Genomic DNA, 25,714 nt, shown 5'->3' with positions numbered 1-25,714 from the left:
ATATGGAACCAGAGTATAAAATAAGAAACATTTATATTTATTTTACAGATTTCATGGTTTCTGACAAGAAAAATGCAACCTCCTTTTTTCTAGGTTATCTAAAAAGGGGAGAAAGAAAGAATGAGACTCAGAGTTATGAATCGAATTTAGTTTAATGAATCAATCAGACTCACTATTCTTTCTCCGCCACCACCAGGTAAAACCACCTAAATATTCATCGTTAAAAAGAATACACTTACCATGAAAATTTTCCAAACACAGTAAATGGAGAAAAAGTAACCCAGAAAATTAAAATATTTCCCCTTGAAAGTTTTGGAGTATTCTATTCTCTCCTAAGGAAAAACAAAACATGGTTCATCTCAGCAAAGTGTAAATTTATATTCCATGAAAGTATTCCTGCCTCTATAAATCATCACTGAGGCTAGTAATATGCGACAGAAAATCACACATGGTAATAATGATATAAAATAAAAGTAGTAGTAGGGTGGTGTGAGGGTGGCTCAGTTGCAGAGTTCTCGCCTGCCATGCTAGAGACCCGAGTTCGATTCCCAGTGCCTGCCCATGACAAATAAAAGTAGTAGTATTTGCAATGCTTACTGAATGCTTACTTTGAGCCACAGACTGAAATAAAGACCTTCTGTGCATTACCTACTTAAATCCACGTAATGACCTTTATGAGATATGTTCTCTTTTCTTAATTTTACAGATAAGAAAACTGAGGCTTAGAGAAGGTTAAATCACTTGCTCCAGGTCACACAGCTGGTGAGGAGGGGAACGCACGCTTGGGTCCACGACTCCAAGACCTATGTTCTTGACCTCTGACCTGTGCTGCCACCTGTGTGAAGGTATCCTCAAAAAGGATTAAACAGTTTGCAACCTTTGTTTCTTGATCTGGATCCTTTAAAACAGGGCTAGACCATGGCAGATAGGTGTCTATTGCTCTTTTATTAGTAATTTGTTATGGGTTAAAGAGGACTCTTTATCCCAGGTCAGTAGGAAGGGGTGTGTGCCACCTTCCTAAATTTTGGAAAGCCTCTTTTGACAATCCCACCCAATTCCTATTACTGAGAATGTTCCATTAAGGGATTTGCTAGTGGTAGAATCAGTGCAGACCCTGCACTCCTCATGCGTCATGGCTTATAGTGCAGTTACGAGGTATCTCTTGCCCAGCTTGGCCAAAGAGGACACTAAGAAGCCATTTGCAGTCTCGCACACTCTCAGCTATGCTGGTGAAACCATACTTCAGGTTCTCGGCTCTGTACCTTGGTAGCATAGAGATCAGCTGTTTCCAGAAAAAGCTGTCTGCTTAGCTCTTCCAAAGCATCCACTTCCTGTTGAATAAGAGTAAGATCTGGCACAGAATGGGCATCAAGGCTTAAATCACATCAGTTTCAAGACACAGCAATGGAGAAAGAATTTGCTTTTGGTTTCTCCCATAGTGGAGGCAGGCCTGCCTGTCTTTTCTGTTTCCTTTACACAGAGGTCAGTGGGACTTCATGGCAATCTGCCTAACCTCCCAAAACAGGTATGCAGAAAAAAGTTTCTCAACAAAAAATACTGCCACCAAACAACTACCACTCAATTTCTCACCAGCTCAAGGGGCTCAGACAGATGGTTCTGTTTGTTTTTTTTTATCCAGGTAGATTAAGTCAGATGTGGTCTTCAAAGTCTGATATGGTTATACATATTAATAGCGTCTGGTTTTCTTCTATATTATCTGAGTAAATACAATTTAGGAAAGTGACTAATAGTCACTGAGACTCAATATGGACTGGGCTTTACACCTTCTTTAATTCTTTACAGACATCACTGTCTTTAACTGCCCTAGCAATTCCATGAATAGATTACTATACACTTTGCAGATAAGGAAAGTGGAGTCCAGAGAGTTAAATAACTTGCTCAAAGTCACACAGTGAATAGATACGGATGCAAAGTTAGATTTACCTTACCCCAGGTCCTGCTCTGTCCGTTACCCTATGCTACTTTCTAAGAACTTGGTAAGGTAATGTTATCTTCTCTATTTAGGAAACAGAGGTGCAAAAGTTAAATAATCCTGATACTTACGGTGATTTGACTTAGCTTCACTAAAATAGTTTAAACCTAAGCTCTTGGCTGTCATGGCTTTTTAAATAATAAAAACAGTAAAGATAGCTTCTCAAAAAACAGAAGTATTGACTTTACTCTAAAGCCTTCCTTCTCTCTGTGGTTCTTCCCACTATTACTCAGATGAGAGCGTGCCCTTCATCCTGTCCCTTCCCCAGCAGTGACTGCATACTCCCAAGCCACCAGCTGTAACCCAGTTTACCCAGTTAGTCTGTCTCTTCCGTGATGAGATGGAAGCCCTTTGAAGAGGGAGGCCATCCTCTGGTCATCATTTTACCCCTGAGCACTCTGCTTGCAAATAGGAGGCATGAAATAAATATTTCTTGATTAATAAAATCTAAATTAGTCCTTCTTCCTTCTCTGTCATAGTCACTCTATCTTTGCTCAGTGGTCTTCTTATGTGCATTTGACACCAGAAGGATATGTCATAATTTACAGCAAGAAAACAAACTTTTTCTTCAATGAAGCAAAAGGGAGCTAGCACCGGCCCCCCCGAGGCCTGGAAAGGAAACAGGGGCATGCTATCCTAACAGTCTAGAATCCACACAGAGATCTGGTTACCCAATGTGGGAACTAGTTTAACACTGCAATCCACAGGGCCAAGAATGACCCGTTGACTCAATCTCCCTAATCCCTTACACTAAAAAGTTGCTGGAGACGTAGAGTTGCTTAAAATGCACTTAGGAATACTGGTTGCTTTAGAAATGGGTCCTTACTATCCTATATACAAACTGTCCATTTTAGGGCTATATTTTGTGGTGTTTTTCAAGTCGGGAGATACAACAGTGTAGTGGAAAGAACCATGAAGAGGGGACCACAGTCTGGTCCCAGCTTTGCCACAAACCACTGTGTGACTTAAGCTCTCTGGGTCTATTTTCTCACCTGTAAAATGGAAAGACTGATTTTTTAGGATCCCTCCAGTTCAAAAACAATGATTTTATGATCTTCTATGGGTGTTGGAAAGATGACTGCACACAGTACATTCCCTAAGGCCGGCCCAGCCAGCCTGGCTTCTGGTGTAGTCAGGCGCCTCACAGGGAACTATCCCAACATTACACTGAGCTTCTACCTGTGGCCCAGAGTTGAGAAAAAGGATCAAGCAGAGGGATAAAGGATACTCTCACTTCCTGGTGCTGAGGCAGTCACACTCTTTATCATTCCCCAGAATCCTGACGGTTTGTTATGCACCTCCCCCTTCTGGAACATATTTCTCCGTGCCATTGCCATCCTGAAATGAAACAAAATAGAAAACCTCAGCAGGGAAGCGTGGATCCTCGCAGTCCACTCCCATCCATTTTCCAGCCTCTTGTCCAGACTCATAACTGCCCCTTGCATTTCCTGAGCTGCCCACTGCTGGCCACCGGGGGAAGCTCTATGCTCCCAGGAGCAGTGCAGCCGAGTCAAGGACCGCAGGCTCTGGAGAAGGCAGTACATTTGAAGACTGGCCCCGCCACTGAGAAGCTGTGAGACCGCCTCAATCGCTGGATGTTTGGGAAGATCAAAGATATACATGTGTAAGAACTGATACTGTCAAGTACACAGTGATATGTATATACTAACAATTAATATAATCACTATTTGAGGACAAAATAAAGTTAACAGCTAAAACACCTAGAAGAGGTGTAGGAAGTCAGTAAGGTTTTCCTTCCTTTTTGAAAGCAAATAAAACCAAAATCACTTAAACCAATTCTCTTCTGAAACACTCGTCTCCCTCTAAGTCCAGCCCCTCACCCCGCCCTGACCTCTACCACTGCTGAAGAAGGCAGGAAGAACCCGCTGTGTGTCCCCAGTCTTTCAACGGTGGAGACCACTGCCACAGTGACTGCTGCTGAGATGTTCTAGCCGTAACACAGGTATCAAAACAGGGTTTTGGTTCAGTGGTTGGAATGCCCGCCTTTCATGCAGGAGACCTGGACTGGATTCCCGGACCATGTGCACCGCCTTCCCCTCCCCAAACAAACAAACACACACAGAACCAAGAGTTTTTGTGTGGAAAAATAATCTGTACATAAAAATAATCTGTGCATAAACAATGACTTGAAGAATAGAGTGGGTCATTAAAAGGCCTACAGGCCTAAAATAAAGCAAGATAAATCTCATAAAAATAGGATACTAGGGCTAAAGAAAAATTTAATGTGCAACTATCTTTTCTACTCCCTTTTGCAATCTGTACAGTTAATTCACGGTGGATGTTTTTGGGTGACAAGAGATAGAGGTGGTGAAGAGAAAGAATTGGTATTTATGGCTGGAACCAATATAAATGATACCAATAGTCCCCAAATCCCAAATGGTATTTTTGCAGGCTAAATAACTTGAATCACTGGCTAAATGATATTAACAAGAATGCTAAGTGCATCAGGCATGTTGACTTAACTGTCTCCTCCTCAAAATGCTCTCTGCCTGGATACTGAGTGAATGGAACACAGCCCTACTTCTAAATCTTTCTGACTCTTCTCTAACTAAATATTCACTGTAACTCAGCATTTTGGGAAAATGTAATAATCAGCCAAGAGAAGACTCAGATTTAGGGGAGATTTTGACTTGGCAAGACCCAGTAACCCTTAGTTTCCTATGTTCACGTAGTTAGGAAAGCTGGAACATGCATATGAAGAAGGAAGAGTTTCTATTCACTTACTCAACAGTGCACACAAGCTTACGATGCTGGATTACAGGACAGGCAGGTGGAAAGGGGAAGCACAGAAGCCTGTTTCTGTTGCTTCTAGTTTCCAGGTCTACAATATGAGAAACACCGATGCCTGACTGTGGCTGAACTCGTGAAGGTGACTGACCCTGTGCCTGACTGTGGCTGAACTCGTGAGGGTGACTGGCCCTGTGCCTGAACTTGTGAGGGTGACGGACCCTGTGCCTGACTGTGGCTGAACTCGTGAGGGTGACGGACCCTGTGCCTGAACTCGTGAGGGTGACGGACCCTGTGCCTGACTGTGGCTGAACTCGTGAGGGTGACTGACCCTGTGCCTGACTGTGGCTGAACTCGTGAGGGTGACTGACCCTGTGCCTGACTGTGGCTGAACTCTGAAGGTGACTGACCCTGTGCCTGACTGTGGCTGAACTCATGAAGGTGACTGACCCTGTGCCTGACTGTGGCTGAACTCGTGAGGGTGACGGACCCTGTGCCTGAACTCGTGAGGGTGACGGACCCTGTGCCTGACTGTGGCTGAACTCGTGAAGGTGACTGACCCTGTGTCTGAACTCGTGAGGGTGACGGACCCTGTGCCTGACTGTGGCTGAACTCGTGAAGGTGATGAACCCTGTGCCTGACTGTGGCTGAACTCGTGAGGGTGACTGACCCTGTGCCTGACTGTGGCTGAACTCGTGAGGGTGACGGACCCTGTGCCTGAACTCGTGAGGGTGACGGACCCTGTGCCTTGGTCCCACAACAGCAGGAAGGTCCAGCCACTACTGGAAGTGGCAGGTGGCTGCACACAGACAGGCATGGCCTTGTTCTAGCAATGCACGTTCACTTAATGCCAAACTAACATTGCTCCTACTGAATAAGCTGCAGATGAAAAATAAACATTCACATGTCTGAGGAAAGAGAGTAACAATACCAAACTCTCTGAGATGTGGTGAAAGGGAATAAAAAATAAAACGATATGAAAGACACCGTCATCTTCAAATTCACCTTCACCGCCACACTCACGATGACCACCATGGCCTCTTCATAATAAGGGAACGATGAGAACCTATCGATTCTTAACAGCCAAATGACACTGAAAAATGCAGAATCTGGTAAAATGCTTCTTGCACTTGGCTGAGGTTTGGTCGTAGTTTTGCAAGGGAAGGAGGTGAAAAATGTCTACTATGGTTTAAATATGTCATTCTGCTATTTTATAGTCTCCATTGTTTCTGATGGAAAGTGAGCTATTACTTCTCTTTTTAATCAAACTTTTTAGTTTTAGGTAATTGTACACTCATGGCAATTTTAAGAAAAAATACAGACCCTGTGCACCCTTTTCTCTAGCTTTTCCCAATGGCAACATTTTGCAAAACTATGACACAATATCATAACCAGGATACTGACAGTGACAGGCAGGAAACACGACGTTTCCATCACTACAAGTGTAGCCCACTTCCCTCCTACCACCCCACCCAACTTTCTCCTAACCCTTGGTAACAACTTACCTATCCTCTATTTCTGTAATTTTGCCATTTCAAACTGTTATCTATATAAATAGAATAATAAAATATGTTACCTTTGGGGATTTTTTTTCACTCAGCATAATTATCTGGAAATTATCCAGACAGTTACATGAATCAATAGCTTTACTGCTGAGTGGTATTTTATGGTATGGATGTACCAGTTTGTATATTTACCCACTGAAGTACATTTAGGTTGTTTCCAGTTTGGGGTATTAGGAATAAAGATGCTACAAACTTCATATACAGGGTTCTGTGTGAACATTAAGTCTTCATTTCTCTGATACAAATGGCCAGGAGTGCACTTGCCAGGCAGTGTTGTAGCTTCCAGTTAGCGTTATAAGAAACCACCAGAGCGACTGTACATTTCACATTACCACCAGCGACGTGTTAGTGATCTAGTTTCTCTGCATCTTCACCTGCATTTGGTGTGGTCACTAAGTTTCATTTTAGTCATTTTGATAGATGTGTAGTGGTATCTTATGTTTTTATTTTTTAACATTTTTATTCTGAAATATAACATATATACAAAAAAGCAATAAATTTTGAAGTGCATTGTAACAAGCGGTACAGAAGAGATTTCAGTTTGGTATGGGTTATGGTTCCACAATTTCAGCTTTCCCTTCTAGCTGCTCCAAGACATGAGAGACTAAAAGAAATATCACTATAATGATTCAGCAGTCATACCCATTTGTTAAATACTATCTTCTCTGTTATAACTCCTCCTTCTCCTAATATTTAGGGGTATTTGGGCTATGCCCATTCTAACTTTTTCATGTTGAAAAGGGGTGTCAGTAACATGGGATGAGGGATGGAACTTGTTGATGTTCTTGGAGAGGCTGGGCCCTCTGGATTTTAGGACTAATCTGGCCTATGAATTCATCTGGAAATTGTAGGTTTTTGGTAAGTAATCTTAGGGCATGAAAGTTTTGTAGGATCACAGATAGAACCCTAGATGTTCCTCAGGGTTAACCAGAATGGTTTGGGTTGGAATTTGGCAAACCCTGGGAATCAGCAATATGTAGCTGAAGCTTGTGTAAGAGTAGCATCCAGAGCAGCTTCTCAAATCTCTTTGAACTCTCATAGCCACTGATACCGTATTTTGTTAATTTCTTTTCCCCCTTTTGGTCAGGAAGGCTTTGATCCCATGGTGCCAGGACCAGGCTCATCCCTGAGGGTCTTGTCCCACGTTGTCAGGGAGCCTTTCACCCCTGGATGTCATGTCCTATGTAGGGGGTGGGGGTGGGAATAATGATATTCCTTGTGGATTTCTGGCAACAAAAGAAGTTTTCTGGAAGGAACTCTTAGGCATAATTATAGGTAGGCTTAGGTTCTCTGCTAAAGAAATAAGCTTCATAACAACAAGCCTCAAAATCATCTGAAAATAATGTAAGTTTTACTCCTTCCTTTCTGATTTGGATGCCTTTTATTTCTTTTTCTCTGCCTGATTGTTCTAGCTAGAACTTCTAGGATAATGTTGAATAATAGTAGTGACAGAAGGCATCCTTATCTCATTCCTGATCTTAGGGGTAAGGCTTTCAGCCTCTCACTGCTGAGCATGATACTGGCTATGGGTTTTTTATATACGCCCTTTATTATACTGAGGAAGTTTCCTTCGATTCCCTTTTGAAGTGTTTTTATCAGAAAAGTACGCTGAATTTTATCAAATGCCTTTTTACCATCAATCAAGATGATCATGTGATTTTTCCCTTTTGATCTGGTGTGCTGCATTACACTGATTAATTTTGTGTTGAACCACCCTTTACATTCCTGGCAAAAATCCCACTTGGTTGTGATATGTAATTCTTTTAATGTGACATTGGATTTGATTTGCTATTATTTTGTTGAGAATTTTTACATCTATGTTCATTAGGGAGATTGGTCTGCAGTTTCCCTTTCTTGTAGCATCTTTATCCAGTTTTGGTACTGGAGTGATGTTAGTTAGCTTCCTAAAATGAGTTAAGCAGTATTTTTTTTCCCTCAGTTTTGTGGAAGATTTTGAGCAGGATTGGTCTTAGTTCTTTCTAGAATGTTTGATAAAATCCCCGTGAAGCCATCTGGCCCTGGGCATATTTACATATTGCGTGTTTTATAAGGGTTGGGAAGTTTTCCCCAATTATTTCTCAAATCATCTTCCTAGCCCTACACTCTTTTCTTCTCCTTTGGGGACACCGATGGTTCTAATGTTTGTATGCTTCGTGCTGTCTGTCATTTTCCTGAGAGCCAATTCAAATTTTTCCTTTCTTTTCTTTGCTATTTGTTCCTTTGCGTGTTCAAATTCAATTGTCCTGTCCTCTAGTTTGCTTATTCTTCCTCCTGCCTCTTCATATCTGCAGTTGTCTGTCTATAGAATATATATATTAAAAAATATAAATATATATTTAAAAAATTCTTTATTGTATTGTATAACATACATAGCAAAGCAAAGAAATAAAAAAGCAATAGCTTTCAAAGCACTCTTCAACAAGTAGTTACAGGACAGTCCCAGAGTTTGTCATGGGCTACCATACGATCCTCAGATTTTTCCTTCTTAGCTGCTTTAGAATATAGGAGGCTAGAAGCCTTCAATATTTTTTACCAGCACAATTGACACTTTTTCCTTCTTTTTTTGAGAAAAATAACATATATATGAAAAAGCAATAAATTTCAAAGGCAGCACCACATGGCTTACATTTCCATAATTTTAGGTTTTTACTCAAGTTGTTCTAAGATACTGGAGACTAAAAGAGATATAAATTTAATGATTCAGCATACATATTCATTTATTAAATCCTATTTTCACTGTATACCTCCACCATCACCTTTGATCCTTCCATCCCTCTCTTTAAGGGTGTTTGGGCTATGGTCAGTCTAACCTTTCCATGTGGGAAGGGGCTGTCACTAATATGAGGTAGGGAGATGGAACTAGATGATGTTCTGGAGAGGCTGGGCCCTCTAGGTTTCAGGATTTATCTGGTCCAGGGACCCATCTGGTGGTTGTAGGTTTCTGGAAAGTTACCCTAGTGCATGGAACCTTTGTGGAATCTTATATATTGCTCTAGGTGTTCTTTAGGATTGGCTGGAATGGTCCTGGTTGGGAGTTGGCAGGTTATAATAGGTAGCAAGGTCTAATTGAAGATTGCATAACAGAAACAGAGTAGCCTCTTGACTCTATATGAACTTTCTCTGCCACTGATTCTTTACTAGTTATACTTCTTTTCCCCCTTTTGATCAAGATGCAATTGTTGATCCCATGGTGCCAGGGCTGGATTCATCCCTGGGAGTCCTCTCTCATGTTGCCAGGGAGACTTTCACCCCTGGATGTCATGTCCCACATAGGTGGGAGGGCAATGATTTTACTTGCGGAGCTGGGTTGAGAGAGAGTGAGGCCACATCTGAGCAACAAAAGAGGTCCTCCAGAAGTAACTTTTAGGCATATAGGTGGTCTAAGCTTCTTTGCTACCTACATAAACTTCACAAGAGTAAGCCTCAGGATCTAGGGCATGGCCTATCGATTTCGGTGTCCCTAAAGTTTGACACAGTTATCAGGGGACTCCCTGACGGTAAGGTTAATAGTTTCATATTCTTTCTATCTACAGTATATTTTTAATTTGGTCTACAATATCTTTCATCTCTGTGACATCTGCTATTTTTTAATTTATTCTTTCAAATTCTTCTTTATGCTCGTCTAATGTCTTCCTCTTTTTGTTTTTCAGGGCTTTACGAAACAATTTTATTGGTGGTATCTATGTGTGAGAGGAAAAGAAATTTTTACTGGGTAGAGCAGTCAGGCTTCAGGGGACATGACTTAACAGTAAAGTTTTTATATCAGGCAGAAAAATAAGTTTATTAGTTATTTTAGAAATGCTACCTAAACTAGCATGACTCCATTTTAATAGTCTATAAATAACATCAAATGAAGCTTGGAAGTTAAAATTTTAACTAAGAAAGGAATTCAAATTAGCTTTAAAGGTTCTAATATCCAGTAAGTTTATCACCTTTTCCTTCTGACCACAAAGTACCTTCTTTTATACACATAAAACTTTTTATCTAGAACATCTCATTTTCTGATGATGCAGCATTACTGTATTTATTAAAACCCCATTCCTTATGAAAATTTTAGTTCTCTTCTGCTGTCTCAGTCTCAGAGTACATTCAGCAGAGTATTAGGAAGGCATACAAATGCATCCACTCTACCTCCCAATTCTGTTAACTGTTCCAATGAGACATAAAAGGATAATAGTCTTTCATTATATCTGGAAATTTGGAATTGTTCTCTTGAAAACATCAGGACTGTCTCACTGGCGTTAGAAACTTCAGCTCTTTAATTGTAGAATTTGTTTAATCAAATTTGCATCTTTTTTACACTTTGCTAGTATGGTGTGGTACAAATTATTATATTTAATCAAGCAATTCGACCTACTTTCTTTATCGGGGTTTTAGCATTTTGGATGGGCTCTTTTATTTTGCCCTCTTGTTCTTTTTTAGAAACTTGAAATATCACATGTTGTTAATTTTCCATTTCAGTTTTCCTGGCTATAGGGTAACACCTGCGTTTTCAGTGTAGACTTCTTGGATTTGTTCCCTGGCTGCACAAGCCTTGGTATTTTCTCCAATATTAACTTCTTCTTGACTCTTCAGTGTTGGAATACCTACAATTGCACGTGGTGGCCTTTCAGAAGGCTGAGCCCCTGCCAGAATAGCTCTCTCGTAGATTGTGATAAAATTTTCAACAGGAATTGTAATTGGTTCAAGGTGTGCAAGGCATATCCAATATTTATAACAAGTTTTTTGGTATCTGGAACATTTTTAACCAGATCATTCAGTGTGGCCAATATTTCTCCTTCTGGGCATCCCTCATTAATCAGGTTCAGGCATTCACAAAATAGCTTGTTTACTTTTTCAGTAATAGTCTCTGTTTGTCTTCTTCTCCCATGGTAGTCCAGAAAGACCCAGCACGTTTTTCATTTTGTCCTTCAGGTTCTAGCTGGGTCAGTACAGAGCTAGGAGGACTTTTCAGCACTCCTCCTTTACCAGCTTTCACTCAGACAGATTTTTCTCTCTTCGGCAGTTTCTTTTGGCTGAGCTGATCTATGAAAGGTTGCTTTGGCTGCAGTATGTCTTCACTGGAAAATGGTTTGGACTGTTCTATCAGTTTGGTATTAGAAGAGGAAGCAGGCCTGGTTATAACTTCAGAAGCCAGGTTTCTTGACAATGTCTCATTTCTTTTTGTGCCTTGAGAAGAACTGATTTAGACCCTAGGTAAATCAGTTTTTAATTGCAGTAATCCCTTTCCAGGAAGCTCTTTCTGGATTGTGACAATAGCAGTGGTTTTTTGATGCCCTGTCTCATCCTGCCCTGCCTATTATTGTGCTGACTTCTAGTAGGAGGGTGCACAGTCGTCTGTCCTGACATGCAGTGCTCACAAATTCTGTGGTAGTTTTGTATGAGGCTCTATTACTTTTCACTGTTACACTGCTGGTATTTATAGGCTGAGGCTCTGTGGCTTCAGAGATGACTGAAAGCTTCTTGGTTGTTGCAGAACTCACATCTATGATTTGTAGAGGTTTTCTAAATGAATTAACCTTAAACTGGACAATTTGGTCATGGTAAGATTCCAGCAGCACAGGTTTCTTGGGAATGTTAGCAGCAAATGCTTAGGTTTTTCTGTAGTCATTTTTTGGAGGGTGGGGGGAATTGCATGATCTTGGAATTTAACCTGGGTCTCCCGCATGGCAGGCAAGAATTCTACCACTGAACTACCCTTACACGGCCCTCATTTGTTTTTGTTTTTTTATACTATTTTCTTTTTTGAAAAGTAAATTGCTTGGGTAAATGTCATTTGTTGATTCTGGGGATCATCTTTAATTGGTAACTACCGAATACTTTGATTATTATCCTCAAAATTATATGTATCGACTGCTATAGTTCATTCACTAGGTTTTAAAGGAATACAATTTCCTCCCATCCTTATATTAGTCTTGTTCTCTGTAGATTTGTTGGCATTTTCTTTATTGGCCATTTTTGTCCTGAGAATGTTTGTCTCCTCTTGGACCTGGTGTCAGTTGTCATCATTCTCCAGTCTCTACAACTTGGAACGTGACGGGTCTTCTGACTGGGTGACAGCTGCAGGCTGCGGGGCACAGCTGAGTGGCTCACAGAGGCCCGAGCCCTGCTCTGCGGGCAGATGCCCAGGCTGCAGCCAACTGCCGTGGTTCTGTGTGTGCACAGGCTGCCACCCTTCTAGTGTCCCCTTGATGTCCTTCATCTTATTAGCCAACACACTGGATTTACTCAGATCTGTGTCTTTGATTAGTTTTCCAAATTCTGTCTCCTCTGGTGTTTTAATTTAGCCATTTAGCTGGGCCATAGTGCCTACATCTTCACATTCTTTGTGCTTTTCTGCTGGCTTCAAGGCATTTTATTATCTTCACAGGGCTATTTTGAATGTTGACGTCCCTTAGTTGTATAAGGTTTGTATTTGCTTGGGCTTGTGTTGAAGATTTCCTTTTGCACTTGGTTTATCAGTAACTCTCCACAGAGCAAGTCCTGGACTGCGTGCAGGGGATGTAACTCTACTTGAGGGTCTGTCTGAAGCTAGACAGGCAGTTTGCCAGACTGCACTTTCCATTTCTTACCAGCATACGGCATTCCTGGGCCTCGTCTTCCCTCAGGCCTCCTGCCTCTCCGGGACAGTGGCAGCTGGTGACCTGATGGAGACCTGCTGGTCCCAGTGTGTGCTGAAAGCCACCAACCCTGGGGCTGGGGTGGGCCGTGTACACCTTGGCAGAGATTTCATTTCTTGGCTGATCTGGTGGCCCCCAGACTCCTGCTTGGGATGACCTTGGACTGTGGGACGGGGTGTTTTAGCTGCTTCCGTGCACAGACAATTTGGAAAGGCCTGCTGGCAAGGCACGGTTTGGTGCGGGGGTAAATGGTGGGGTGCAGCATGACTGGCTGCAGTGTACCCGCCTCCTCATCCGTCCACTTCTGAGGGCTCTGGGTGGAAAAGGGAAAGGTGGGCTATATGCAGTAGCTGGATGGTCTCTATGAGCAGGGAAAGCAAGTTCACTGGCTTCTGGGTTTGCCAAGGTATCTGGGCTGCGGAGCCAAGAGGCTCATCTCCCAAGCTAGCTGCAGGGGCAGGCACGTTCCTGGGGAGGGCCCCTTGTGTAGTGGCGTCATGCTTGAGTCCACTCACCCTGCTTACTCTGTCCCAATTCTTCAGCTTTTTCATCCAGCATCTCCTTATATGGTGTAGAAGATCCACTCAGGTCACTCGCACCCTGGAACTCTGCCACTTCTTTAGTTGCTCCATGGAGCAGGAGTGAACTCAGCCTATTCTACTGGGCCATCTTCCTGGAAGTTCTCGTTGTGGTTTTAATTTGCGTTTCCCTGATGCTTAATAGTGCTGAACATCTTCTCATGTGCTTATCTGCCATCAAGTATCCTCTAAAATGAAATGTCTATGTCTTTTGTCCATTTTCAAATTGGACTATTTGTTTTTTCTAGCTCTAAGTTTAAAATCTTTAAGATATATTTTAAATACTAGTCCTTTCTCAGACATGTGGTTTGAAATATTTTCTACGAGTCTGTAGCTTTTCTTTACGTTGTCTTTTTTTCCATCCTGACCTCTGTCTGTCATTCTGGTGACCACGGCAAATAGCAATGGGTGGAAGTGCATGGGCCCCAGCCCCAGAGAGGTTCCAATTCCAGCCTCTGCTTTCTTGACCCTCAGTCTCTGGTCCACCCAGGTGAGTGCCCAAGTTAGGGGTGGGCTAAACACTACTCACAGGTCAAATCTGACCTGCCACCTGTTTTTGGAAGTAAGGTTTATTGAGGAATAAAGATGTGCTCATTCAATTATGTGTTACCTATGGTTGCTGGCATGTTGCAACGACAGAGCTGAGTAACTGAGACAGAGACCACCTGCCTGCAAAGTCTAAAATATTCTTTACAGGAAAGGTTTGCTGACCATCCTGGACTAAACTCATTAGAAGCAAAACAATATTGACAGCCCACGTGAGATCCTTTCCAGATCAGCCTGGTTTGCTCTAATTCAGAATGAGATCTACTTATTCTTCTGTCCTTTGTTTTTATTACATTTGAAATTTTATTACATTGTCTTAATAGGGTCTTTCACAGAGCAAAACTTTTAAATTTTGATAAAGTCCAATTAATAATTTCTTCTTTTTTATGGATTACATTTTTGGTGTTAAGATAAAGAACTCTTTGCTCAGCCCTAGATCCTAAAGATATCTCTTATGCTTTCCTCTCATATCCCATAGTTTTACACTGTACATTTAAGTTTGTGATCCATTTTGAATTAATTTTTGCATAATGTATGAGAACCTAGATGAGATTCTTTTTATTTTCCTATGGATGTCCCACTGATCCAGTACCATTTGTTGGAAGGCTATTTCTTTCATTGCTTTGCACAACTGTAAAAACACAGCTGGACATTTTGTGTGGGTCTGTTTCTGGGCTCTCTATTACGCTCCACTGATCTGTGTCTACTCTCCCACCAATGCCGCACAGTCTTTATTTCTGTATCTACACAGGTTTTGAAATCAAGTAAATTCTCTAAGTCTGTTCTTCATTTTCAAAGTCGTTTTGAGTATTCTATGTCCTTTGCCTTTCCATAAAAATTTCAGAAAACATTCATCTGTATCTATAAAAAATCTTGCCTGGGATTGTCATACGAATATACTAAACTTGCACATCAATTTGTGGAGAAGCAACACTATGTTGAGTCTCCCCAGAAATAAGCATGCCATGTTTTTCCATTTATTTAGAACTTTGATTTCTGTTTTCATGTTTTATAGTTTTCAGCATATGAGTCGTATACTTGTTTTGTTAGATTTATACTTAAATATTTAGTTTTTTGAGCAATTATCAATGGGATGGTATTTTTGATTTTGGTGTTCACGTATTCATGGCTAGAATACAGAAATACAATTAATTTTTGTTTGTTTGTTTGTTTTTTACATGGGCGGGCACCAGGAATCAAACCTGGGTCTCCAGAATGGCAGGTGAGAACTCTGCCTGCTGAGCCACAGTGGACTGTCCAAACAGTTACTACTTTTTATTGTTCCTCCATTTAAATCATTCTTTTGTTTCCGTCAAGATTTTTTGCTTTCTCTTTGTCTTTCAGCAGTTTCACAACATATGCCTAGATGAAGCTTTCTTTGTGTTTAACCTCCTTGGGGATCTTTGAGCGTTTTGGATTTGTAAGTTTTTCAGCAACTTGGGAAAATTTTGGCCATTATTTCTTCAAACACTTTTTTTCCCCTCTCTCTCTTGTAAGATTTCAACTACAAGTTAGAATGCTTGATGTGGTCTCATACTGAGGCTTTGCTCATTTTTCTTTAATTTTTTTATCTTTCTATTCTTTAGATAATTTCTATTGACGGGACTGATTCTTCTACCATCTCATTTCTGCTAAGTCCATCTAGTAAATTTCTCATTTCAGTTACGGGGGTTTTCAGCTTTCGAATTTCCACTTGGCTCTTTTTTGCATTTTTTGGTTCACTCCTTAACATGCATTCCTTCATTTCTCTAAGTATTTTGTAACAGCCACTTTAAAGTCTTTGGTTGCTAAACATATCATCTGGGCTCACTCGCAGTTTCTATTAACTGCCATATGCTTGAGCATAGGGGACATGGTCCTGTGCTTAGCAAGTCTAGTGAGCACTGGTTGAAAGCTTGACATGACAGATAATAAGTTACAGTGACCTTTGAATCAAATGTTCTGTTTCTCTGAGGATTTTTTTTTGTAGTAAGTATGAAAACAACTGTGAAATTTTTCCTATCTGTGGTGTGGGCAACTCACGTCTCTGCTCAGCACTTTGCAACTACCAGCTGCTTCTTTCTCAGCCTAACTCTCAGAGGATGAGGCGGGGGTGGGGGGAGTAGCCTTCTCTGAGCTTCTGCATTTTGGGTCCAACCAAGAATTTGGACAGATTTTGAAGGCATATTTTCAGGCTCACTCTTTCTGTGATGCCTTTGTTTCTAGGGATATATCGCCGAAGTCTTCTGTTTCCTTGCCAGTGCTGAGTTCCGCCCTCTGACGCCTCCAACCAGTCGGGCTTTTACCTTCTGCTCCTCAAGCTGCCCTCAACCTGCACGCGGCTCCGAGGACGCACTCAGTCAGGGACACGGGAAATGTGCACGTCTCACCAGGGAGCAGTACAATCTTCTAAGTGCAGACTTCCATCTATTTTCTACTACTTTTTCTAGGCCTTCTGGTGTTTCCTGTGCACATGTGTGAATTAGTGGTTAGGCAGGGACTTAGAGTTTACACTTGATTTCAGCTCTTCTGCAGTTCTCTTGCTTCCAAAATTTCCCCATTAAATTTCTAGTTACTCTTCTGATTTGAACACTTAAATAGGTGTTGGAAGGATAGGAGAGGTTAAGGAGCCTCCCCCGCCCCACCCCCCTGGCAAGAAAACCACAAACTTGCAGTTATCTGATATTCTTGTCAAATTTCTACCTGCCTCTGCTCATTTTCCGGTACCTTTAAATATTTGTCTTTAATGCTCTTGTTGTTTTTCCTTCAGTTTTACAGAAGGAATTGCTTTACCACGTCATAGGCTGCCGTTACTGGAAGTTACCTCTACTCTGGTTTGAGAACAATGGAGCTAAGGTGCTCAAATTTCACCAGTGACTGCATTTTTTTCCCTCTCTTTCTTACACATTTTCAAAAAAGAGATTAGAAAAATCTAACTCAAAGGAAATAATTAAGATTTTCCCCTCACAGTAATAGCTCATATTGGGCTTTTACATATTTTATCACTAGCTTTTTTGTGTGTCATAAGACATATGAAAAATCATAAAATCAGAATTTGTGAGTTGAATGGGATCCTGTCATTTTGCAAATGAGGAACTGAGACAGTCTGGTATTTGTTCTAGATTATTTAGCAAGTTTATGATAAAGTAATTCTCCAGTTCAAGTTCTTTTCATTACACCATAGTGTAGTTGCAGAGCTGTATTTCCCATCTTCCATAAACCTACAATTTAAAAATTGTACTAATACTGTTTGTGAATAGAGACTATATTTTAACCTATAGTATGGTTTGCCAAAACAAAGTCTTTATGTCTCATTCAACAAAAACAAAACAAAATAGGTTACTTAACCTGAAAAAAAGCTGAAAGTCTTTTGACCACTAACCCGACCTGCTTATATTAACTGAACTCGATTTTTGAAAAATGTTTTCCAGCTACTAAAAACCTCATCTTCTTATCAGTGTTCCAAATTAGAAGATAGTGTACCTCTTTTCTCTCCCCATATTAACCATTAACTTTTTTGTTCAAAACAGATGTTTGTCTCATGTCATCTCACTGTGGCCCTCTAGTGTTAAGTCAAAAGATCATTTTCTCGTCATTACTCCTCCCCAATTATGTATAGATTTGCGATAACCAGCAAGGGCATCGTATAAATCCCAAGGGTTCCAGCGCTATCCGTTGGCCGTCTATCTGCCTTGTCAGCTCTACCAGGTAAAGTACTGTACTACTATGATAATGTTGGGAGGCTGATTATTCTGAGGGCCACTCAAATAAAGATTTACAGCACGACCATAGATCCTCCCTGATCCTTATAAAGATAAGGTCTACAGGGTACTGAGTTGGAGTATGCACACATCAAAGCCAATTTCTAACCTTGACTAGTAGTGATGAAATGGCTTAAAAGTCCACACTTCACATGGATCATGACTTTACTCTATACATACCTCTTTAAATGAATGTAGTTAAAAGAGGAAATTTTAAGCTGTATAAACGTTACTAAAATAAAAATTTAAAAAACAAAACAAACCATAGGGCTATACAAAAAGTGAACACTATTATAAATTCTGGATGATAATTAATAGTACAACTATATCATCAACTGTAATAAAGATACCATACTAGTGTCAGTATATATGGGGGCTATATGGGAACTCTGTATTTTCTGCATGATGTTTCTGTGAATCTGCAACTTTTCTAATAAAAAAATTATATTAAAAATAGAAATATAGTAAAAAAGAGAAATCTTGGGAATCAAGTTAGTATTGTTCCAATAAAAGTATCTTTTACAGTCAATAATCTTGCTGTTATATTTTTAAACTCTGTGTTCACATACATTTATGTAAAATGAACTGTAGAACATACATGTGAACAAAAATATATGTAAATAAATTAATAGATATACATGTCTAACTTCCAGTGCTTTAGTAAATATTCACAGAAATGGAGGCACATATTTAGTTGGTAAACCTGGGTTCTCTTTTTCATTCTAATGTCTATTATCTCTTATATTAAGGCTTCTCTGACTTGGCTATGGGTCATACTACAGAAAGTGTTGAAGGAAGAAATATGAAATTCAAAATCACTTGTGCAATTCAAAGCCTCTAGGTTACCAATTATATATGAGTAACAATAGCACCGATAAAGACAGTAGACTAAGATTCATTAAGGAAAGAAGTGATTTTCTTATTCATCATTCTATCCCAGCAACTAGTACAATGCCTGGAATAAACCAGGATTATTATAATCATGAAGTGAATGAATAAATGAATGAATAAGGCAAGGCATTGTCCTTCAAGGCAAGGCACTGAAATGAACTAATGATTGTCCTGCAGAGATGATTACCGTATTAGTTTGCTAAAGCTACCAGTATATAATATAGGAGAAATGGAATGGCTTTTAAAAAGGGAATTTAATAAGTTGCAAGTTTACAGTTCTAAGGCTGTGAAAATGTCCAAATTAAGGCACCAACAAGAGGTTACCTTCACTCAAGAAATGTTGATGCCATCTGAAACATCTCTGCCAGCTGGGAAGGCATGTTGCTGGCATCTACTGGTCCCTTGCTCCTGGGCTCTGTCGCTTTCAACCTCTGTTTCCTGGGGTTTCTTCTCTAACCATCTGTGAGCCTTCACATAGTTCCTCCAAGACACACCTCTGGGTTCTGGCTTACTTAGCATCTTATGGGAAGGCACATGATGACATCTGCCAGATTCTGTCCATGTCTAGGCATCTGTTCTCTCTGTTGGCACTCCAAGCAGATCCAAACATTTGTGTCTCTGTTAGCTCTGAAGCAACTGTTCCCCAACTGTCTGCATTTGCTCTGAGCTTTCTCCAAAATGTTTCCTCTTTTAAAGAACTCCAGTAAACCAATCAAGACCCATCCTGAATGGGTGGGGTCACATCTCCATCTAACCAAAGGCCACATCCACAAGTGGGCACACCACACCTTCCTGGAGTTTATAATAAGATCACACTCACAGCTGAGGGCGCCACACCAACACGGAGATAATCTAATCAAAAGGGTTTCCACTGGACAACACTGATTCAGGATTAAAGGATGTGGCTCTTTTCAGGTACACAACACTTTCAAACTAGCACAATTAGTAAGTTCAGTAGCGGTCCTTAAGTATGCACGGTTCATTCTTTAAGGGCTCTATATATCTTAATTAATTGTTTTACCTCCAATTTGTAGGTGAGAAAACCAAGGCACACTAAAAAGTAACTAGCACAAGGTCACACTGTAAATGGTAGACAAAGGTTTCAAATTTGGCTGTTTTATTCCAGAGCCTATGCTTTTATCTACTATTATGTGGAGTTCAATGAAATATCACCTTGAAAACATATTTTAAAAGGACATTTTAAATATTAAAATCATCAACTATAATAATTAGCAGACTTGAAGGATCTGTTTTAGTAATTTGAGAAAGATGTTGAAAAGAGCTATGCCTAACATGGCATAAAAGTTTGTAAAAATGCAGGTCAATAAATTTTAAAAACATACAGTGTAGAATAAGTTCAAATATAGAAGTTATTCTAACAATTTATCTAAAGAAAAGTAAGTTAAGGATTTAAGGCTGAACTTGAAAACTTTCTTTCACACAAGACCGGACAGTAGACCCATGATAGCACCTTACTTTAGAATAAAAATGGCAAGATGAAATTTCCTGCCAGTACAAATTCACAGATCATTTTATTGAGAAATTCTAATCAAGTACAAAATTTTAAAAATATACTATCTTACCTTTTTTTTTTGCTTATGATCATATCCATGGTTTGGAGCAGTCTCCGTTCCAGGGCTAGAATATCTGTGTCAGTCACATTCCTGTAATAAGCACACACTGTGAGCAATGCTTTGGGGCCAAACTCTTGGGCATAACACAAGGCATCTGGAGTAATACACACCCTGTAACTCAAGACTTGTGTTTCTACAGAGAATATTAAAACGACTATAATAAGCTAAAATGCTTTTGCTGTCATTGCTTACAGCCAATATTACTGGGTCTCAGGGTAGGAGAAGTTACCTAGCTCTTAATGGTGTTTCCTAGCTTTGATCCAGTGACATTTAGGATGTATGTTTAGGCACATTTGTAACTCAGCATTGTTGTCAAATGTTGCACATTTGGGAGGAAATGATTTGCTGAAATTGGGATTAGTTCACATTGTTGTCCATTAGAAATGTGCCTTTAAAAACAGTATGTGTGGTGGGGGAGGTTGGATTGAAATTTCCCATATTTTCTTTTAATTTCATTGACAAACATTCCATAGCCACCAAACACAGACTTCCCCTGCCCTCTCCATCTATCAGTAATCTCTAACCGACTTTATAGCTCTGTGAATTTGCTATTTCTAAACATCTTTTGTAAGTGACAACACACAGTTTTTGTCTTTACACATCTTGCTTATTTCACTCAGCATAATACTTTCAAAGTTCTTACATGTTGCAGCATGTTTATTCATTGTTTCTTTGGCTGAAAATGATATTCCATTGTATTTATAAACCCTATTTTGTCCAATCATTTGTTGATGGACACTTGGGTTGTTTCCCCGTTTTGGCTACTGTGAATAATGCTGCTATAAACACTGGTAAAATAGTACCTATTTGAGTACTGTTTCCACTTTCTTTGGAGATATACCTAGAAATGGAGTGGCTGGAAATCTTCCAAGCAAAAACTAACTGATGCGGGTATACCAGCTTGGAGATGATATGAGATGCTCTAGGGAGCTGTTCCTCCACATATCACCAAATGGCTGTCAAAAACAGGCAGCCATCTTCCTCTAAACTCCACGGAACAGGTAAAGGGCCACAGCCACAAGCCAGGAGCTGAATTAAGAAAACACAGATTTAAGGGCAGGAGAATTTCATGGTGCCTTTGATGGCCCCTTCACTGTGTGCCCTATCTGCGGTATGGAGCCAGCCTACACTCCCACAGTGGGTCTCTGACTGAGTTCTGGAGGGAGCCAGGGAGCCCCTATGCACATGCTGGGGCACCTCTATGCCAATGCCCATCTGTTGGGTGACAGTATGGAAGACTGAACCACGAAACTTTCTTTGACTCACCATCCAAAACTTGCCCTACAGGCAGAAGCAGCCTGCTGACCCCTAAAGCAGTGTAAGAATCAACTAATGTGGCCTGGGGCAAAGAATTACCTGCTTAAAGACATACAGTAGAGTACCCAGAAGGATGAGAGACTTTTTCAAGGGGAGCAGAGGGGACAGTCATCTTTCTGTAAACAGGGTTACTGCTAAGGTCATAAGCAAGCACAAGCTCAGGAGAAGACACAAGCTTAGAAAAGATGGCGAGGACCTTGCACTTCACTTTCACCTCAGGATGATATTTTTGACAGGAGGGCTAAACACTAAAGCAGAACACCCACCTACAGGAAAAAACTGCCAACAGTTGTTTCTGTTCTCCAAGTGCCGACACCTGTGTCTGAACTTTCTCCAAAATGTTTCCTCTTCTAAAGGATTCCAGTAAACTAATCAAGACCCACCTAGAATGGGCAGAGTCACATCTTCATGTAATCAAAGGTCACAACCACAACTGGGCACGCCACGTCTCCATGGAGATAATCTAATCAAAAGATTCCAACCTGCAGTATTGAATCACGATTAAAAGAAACAGCTGCCCACACAAGACTGGATCAGGATTAAAATATGGCTTTCCTGGGGTACATAATAGCTTCAAACGAGCACAGACACCACCCAGCATACCAATATGCAAATTATGGGAGTCCCAGAAGAAGAAAGAGAAAGAAGTAGAAAAAAATAGTCAAAGAAATAATGGCAAAACTTCCCAAATTTAATGAAAAACATGGATATGCCCAACCAAGAAACCCAATGAGCCCCAAGCGGGATCAACTCAAAGATAACCATGTCTATACTATCAAACACCAAGGACAAGGAGGAATTTCTGAAAATTGCAAGAGAAAAGCAGCGTGTTATGTACAAGGGAGTCCCAAGAACACCAAGTCCTGACTTCTCATCAGAAACCATGGAAGCAGTGTTATGAAATATTTAAGGTGGTAAAAGAAAGCAAATACCAATAAGAATTTTACATCTGGCTACAATGTCCTTCAAAAAGGAGGAAGAAATTAAGATATTCCCAGATAAACAAAAGTTGAGGAGTTTATCACCCTAGACCAGCCCTACAAGCAATGCTACAGGGAGTTCTTCAGAATGAAAGGCCAATGGACTGTGGATCAAAGTGGTATTCAGAAATAAAGACCTCTGGAAAAGGTAACCACACAGGTAATCATAAGTGCCAGCAGTATTGTATTGTATTTCTTGGTATATAAATCCATTTTTTTTACCTCTTACATATATTAAAATACAAACAAATAAAAAGTAATGATACTATAGAATTTATAATAAGTGCAACAAAAAGGCAGAGGGATGGAGGGTATAGGAATAGTATTTGCGTATGCTAATGAAGTTAAGTTGGCATCAAATAATATATGATTGTTATAGATTGAGGATGTTAAATTTAAGCCCTATGGTAACCAAAAAGAAAATACCTGAAAACGATACATAGAAGAAATGAGAAGGGACTAAAAGTGGTACAATATATCAGTTAAATATGAAAATATGCATTAATGGAAGAATTGAGGGACAAAAACGGTTTAAGATTTACAAAGACCAAGTAGCAAAATGGCAGAGGAAAATCCTGCATTATTAATAATTACTATAAATATAGATGAATTAAAATCTCTGGTAAAAAAAAAAAAAAAAGCTTGACCTAACGATGAGCTGTTACTAGAGTCAAAGACACAAACAGACTGAAAGTGAAAGAATGGAAGAAACTGCACCATGTACGTTTAACAAAAAGAAAGCTGGGCTGGCTATACTAATATCAGATAAAAAAGGCTTTGAGTGAAAAACTATTCTGAGGGACAAAGGTCACTACATCTCAATGAAGGGACCAATTCAACAAGAAGACAAAAATTATAAATATGTATGCACCTAACAGCAGAGGCCCCAAAATACATGAAGCAAATGATGACAGATTTCAGAGGAGAAATGAAAGTCCTACCTTAATAGTTGGAGACTTCAACATACCACGTGTGATAACGACAGAACATCTACACAGAGGAGCGATAAGGAAGATGTTGTGGGTTATATTATAAACCAATTAGACTTTACAAACACATACATTCTCCAGGACAGAGCACATGTTTGCCCAAAAAACAAGTATCAATAAACTTAAGAATATTGAATGTACGGTCTATGATCACAATGGAATGAAGCTAGAAATGAAAAATAGAGGGAAAATTGGAAAATTTCACAAATATGTGGAAATTAATACACTATTAAACAAGCAGTAGGCCAAAGAAGAAATCTCAAGGAAAATTAGAAAAATCATGAGAGGAATGAAAACAAAAATACAACATATCAAAACTTACAGGCTGACTAGGTGGATGAACCTTAAGAGCTGAATGTGGAATGAAATGTCAGGAAGAAAAACACAATTATCATGCCTCAATCATAGGACTAACTATAATATAAAAATTCAGTGAACTAAAGTCGAGAGCATGGGTTATCAGGTTGGGGCCTATTGTAAAGGGTCCTAGATTATAAGCTCTTACAGCAGTCACACATATTCAGGAGGTGGAAATGTTAATTCTAAATTCTGAGACACTGAGCTGTTTGTGTATGACATGGTCTTTCCCAGACACTCTGGATATTATGTGACACTGAGACTCAGAGTTACAGCTCTGAAGCTACGAAAGTGAGCAGTACCACACACAGCAACTGTTTAAAAAGTTGAAAAAAGGATCAGATTTCAACAAGAGATCTGAATGATGCTGATCTGAATAGGACTAAGGTACACTAGAAGACTGGGTAAAGGATGATATCATCCATGTTTTAAATCCTCAACTTCTGGGTGAGACTAAAGTGAGAGATATATATTTGGTGGAAAACTTATATTTTGGGTAGGGTAGTGTATTTTCTAATTTAACTCTTATGGTCAGTTTAGTTGAATAACATAAGTACATGGAATCTTGAATAGGGAGTGAGATTTTGTTGGTTTGTGCAGGTTAGTGTAATGCCCCAATAGATCCCAGAGTAATTTGGGCAGTGAATAAAGTACTTGCAAAGTCCCCTTAGGGGAATGGGGGGAAAGGAGGAAATATTCAACTTCCCATTAGAAAGAGACTTTCTAATATTCTTGCAATCAGTGGGGACAACCAAATCAATGGGCTGAGCCCTTGATCTTAGGGTTCACCTCTATGAAACCTATTCCCCCAAAGGACAGGCTAAGTCTACTTAAAATAAGGCCTAAGAGTCATCCGCAGAGAACTCTTTTGTTGCTCAGATGTGGCCTCTCTCTCTAAACCGACACAACAAGTGAACTCACTGCCAACCCACTACATGGGACGTGACTCCCAGAGGTGTAAATACTCCTGGCAACATGGGACAGAAAGGCTGGGATAAGCTGGGACCTGTCATCAAGAGACTGAAAAACCTTCTTGACTAAAAGAGGGAAGAGAGAAATGAGACAAAGTTTTAGTGGCTAAGAGATTTCAAACAGAGTTGAGTGGTTATCCTGGAGGTTATTCTTATGCATTACATAGATATCCCCTTTTAGTTTATGGTACATTGGAGTGGCTGGAGGGAAGTACCTGAAACTGATGAACAGTAGCCTAGATTCTTGAAGAGGACTATATAAAGACAATGTTTACAATGTGAGTGTGTGATTTTAAGAACCTTGTGCCGATGCTCCTTATATCCAGGGTACGGAAAATGAGTAAAAAATAAGTATATAAATAAATAAATAAATAAAAGTGGGGACAAAGGTTCAAATTAATTGAGTAGATGGAAACACTAGTGGTCAATGAGAGGGAGGGATGAGGTGTATGATATGCAAGAGTTTTTTCTTTTTAATTTCTTCTTCTGGAGTGATGCAAATATTAAAAAAAAATGATCATGGTGATGAATATACAACTGTGTGATGATATTGTGAGCCACTGATGATGCACCATGTATAGAAAGTATGCATAAAAGTTTCTCAATTAAAAAAAAAAAGATATGTGAAAATTATACTTTTAAAAATATACAACCTCCACTAAAAATTCGGTTCTTACAAGGGGATAATTTAAGCTACAAACCAGAATCCTTAATACATTTAGCCCTTTTGATGTTAGAAATACCCTACAAGAGTGTGAAGATAAAGAATGAATACAACATATTTA

General features: G+C 39.9%; 1 protein-coding gene and 1 pseudogene across 6 annotated transcripts in view; both read right to left on the bottom strand.

Annotated features, from left to right (window-relative positions):
- GPR89A (G protein-coupled receptor 89A) overlaps window positions 1-25,714 on the bottom strand; it is a 95,531-nt gene that overhangs the window by 22,864 nt on the left and 46,953 nt on the right. For 5 of the 6 annotated variants that reach the window (XM_077155905.1, XM_077155907.1, XM_077155906.1 and 2 more), the window contains 4 exons: window positions 20,265-20,345; window positions 3,222-3,331; window positions 1,263-1,351; window positions 240-332 (listed from right to left, as the gene is read on the bottom strand). In XM_077155905.1, coding sequence (XP_077012020.1) covers window positions 240-332; window positions 1,263-1,351; window positions 3,222-3,331; window positions 20,265-20,345 — 373 coding nt within the window. The remainder of the gene's footprint in view (window positions 1-239; window positions 333-1,262; window positions 1,352-3,221; window positions 3,332-20,264; window positions 20,346-25,714) is intronic. The other variant, XM_077155909.1, reaches the window with a different exon arrangement.
- LOC143678810 (cytoskeleton-associated protein 2 pseudogene) lies at window positions 6,298-12,884 on the bottom strand (annotated as a pseudogene).

This window comes from Tamandua tetradactyla, chromosome 4, assembly GCF_023851605.1.
Source record: "Tamandua tetradactyla isolate mTamTet1 chromosome 4, mTamTet1.pri, whole genome shotgun sequence".
Lineage (NCBI taxonomy): Eukaryota > Metazoa > Chordata > Mammalia > Pilosa > Myrmecophagidae > Tamandua > Tamandua tetradactyla.
This window is presented reverse-complemented; position numbering and strand designations above follow the sequence as displayed.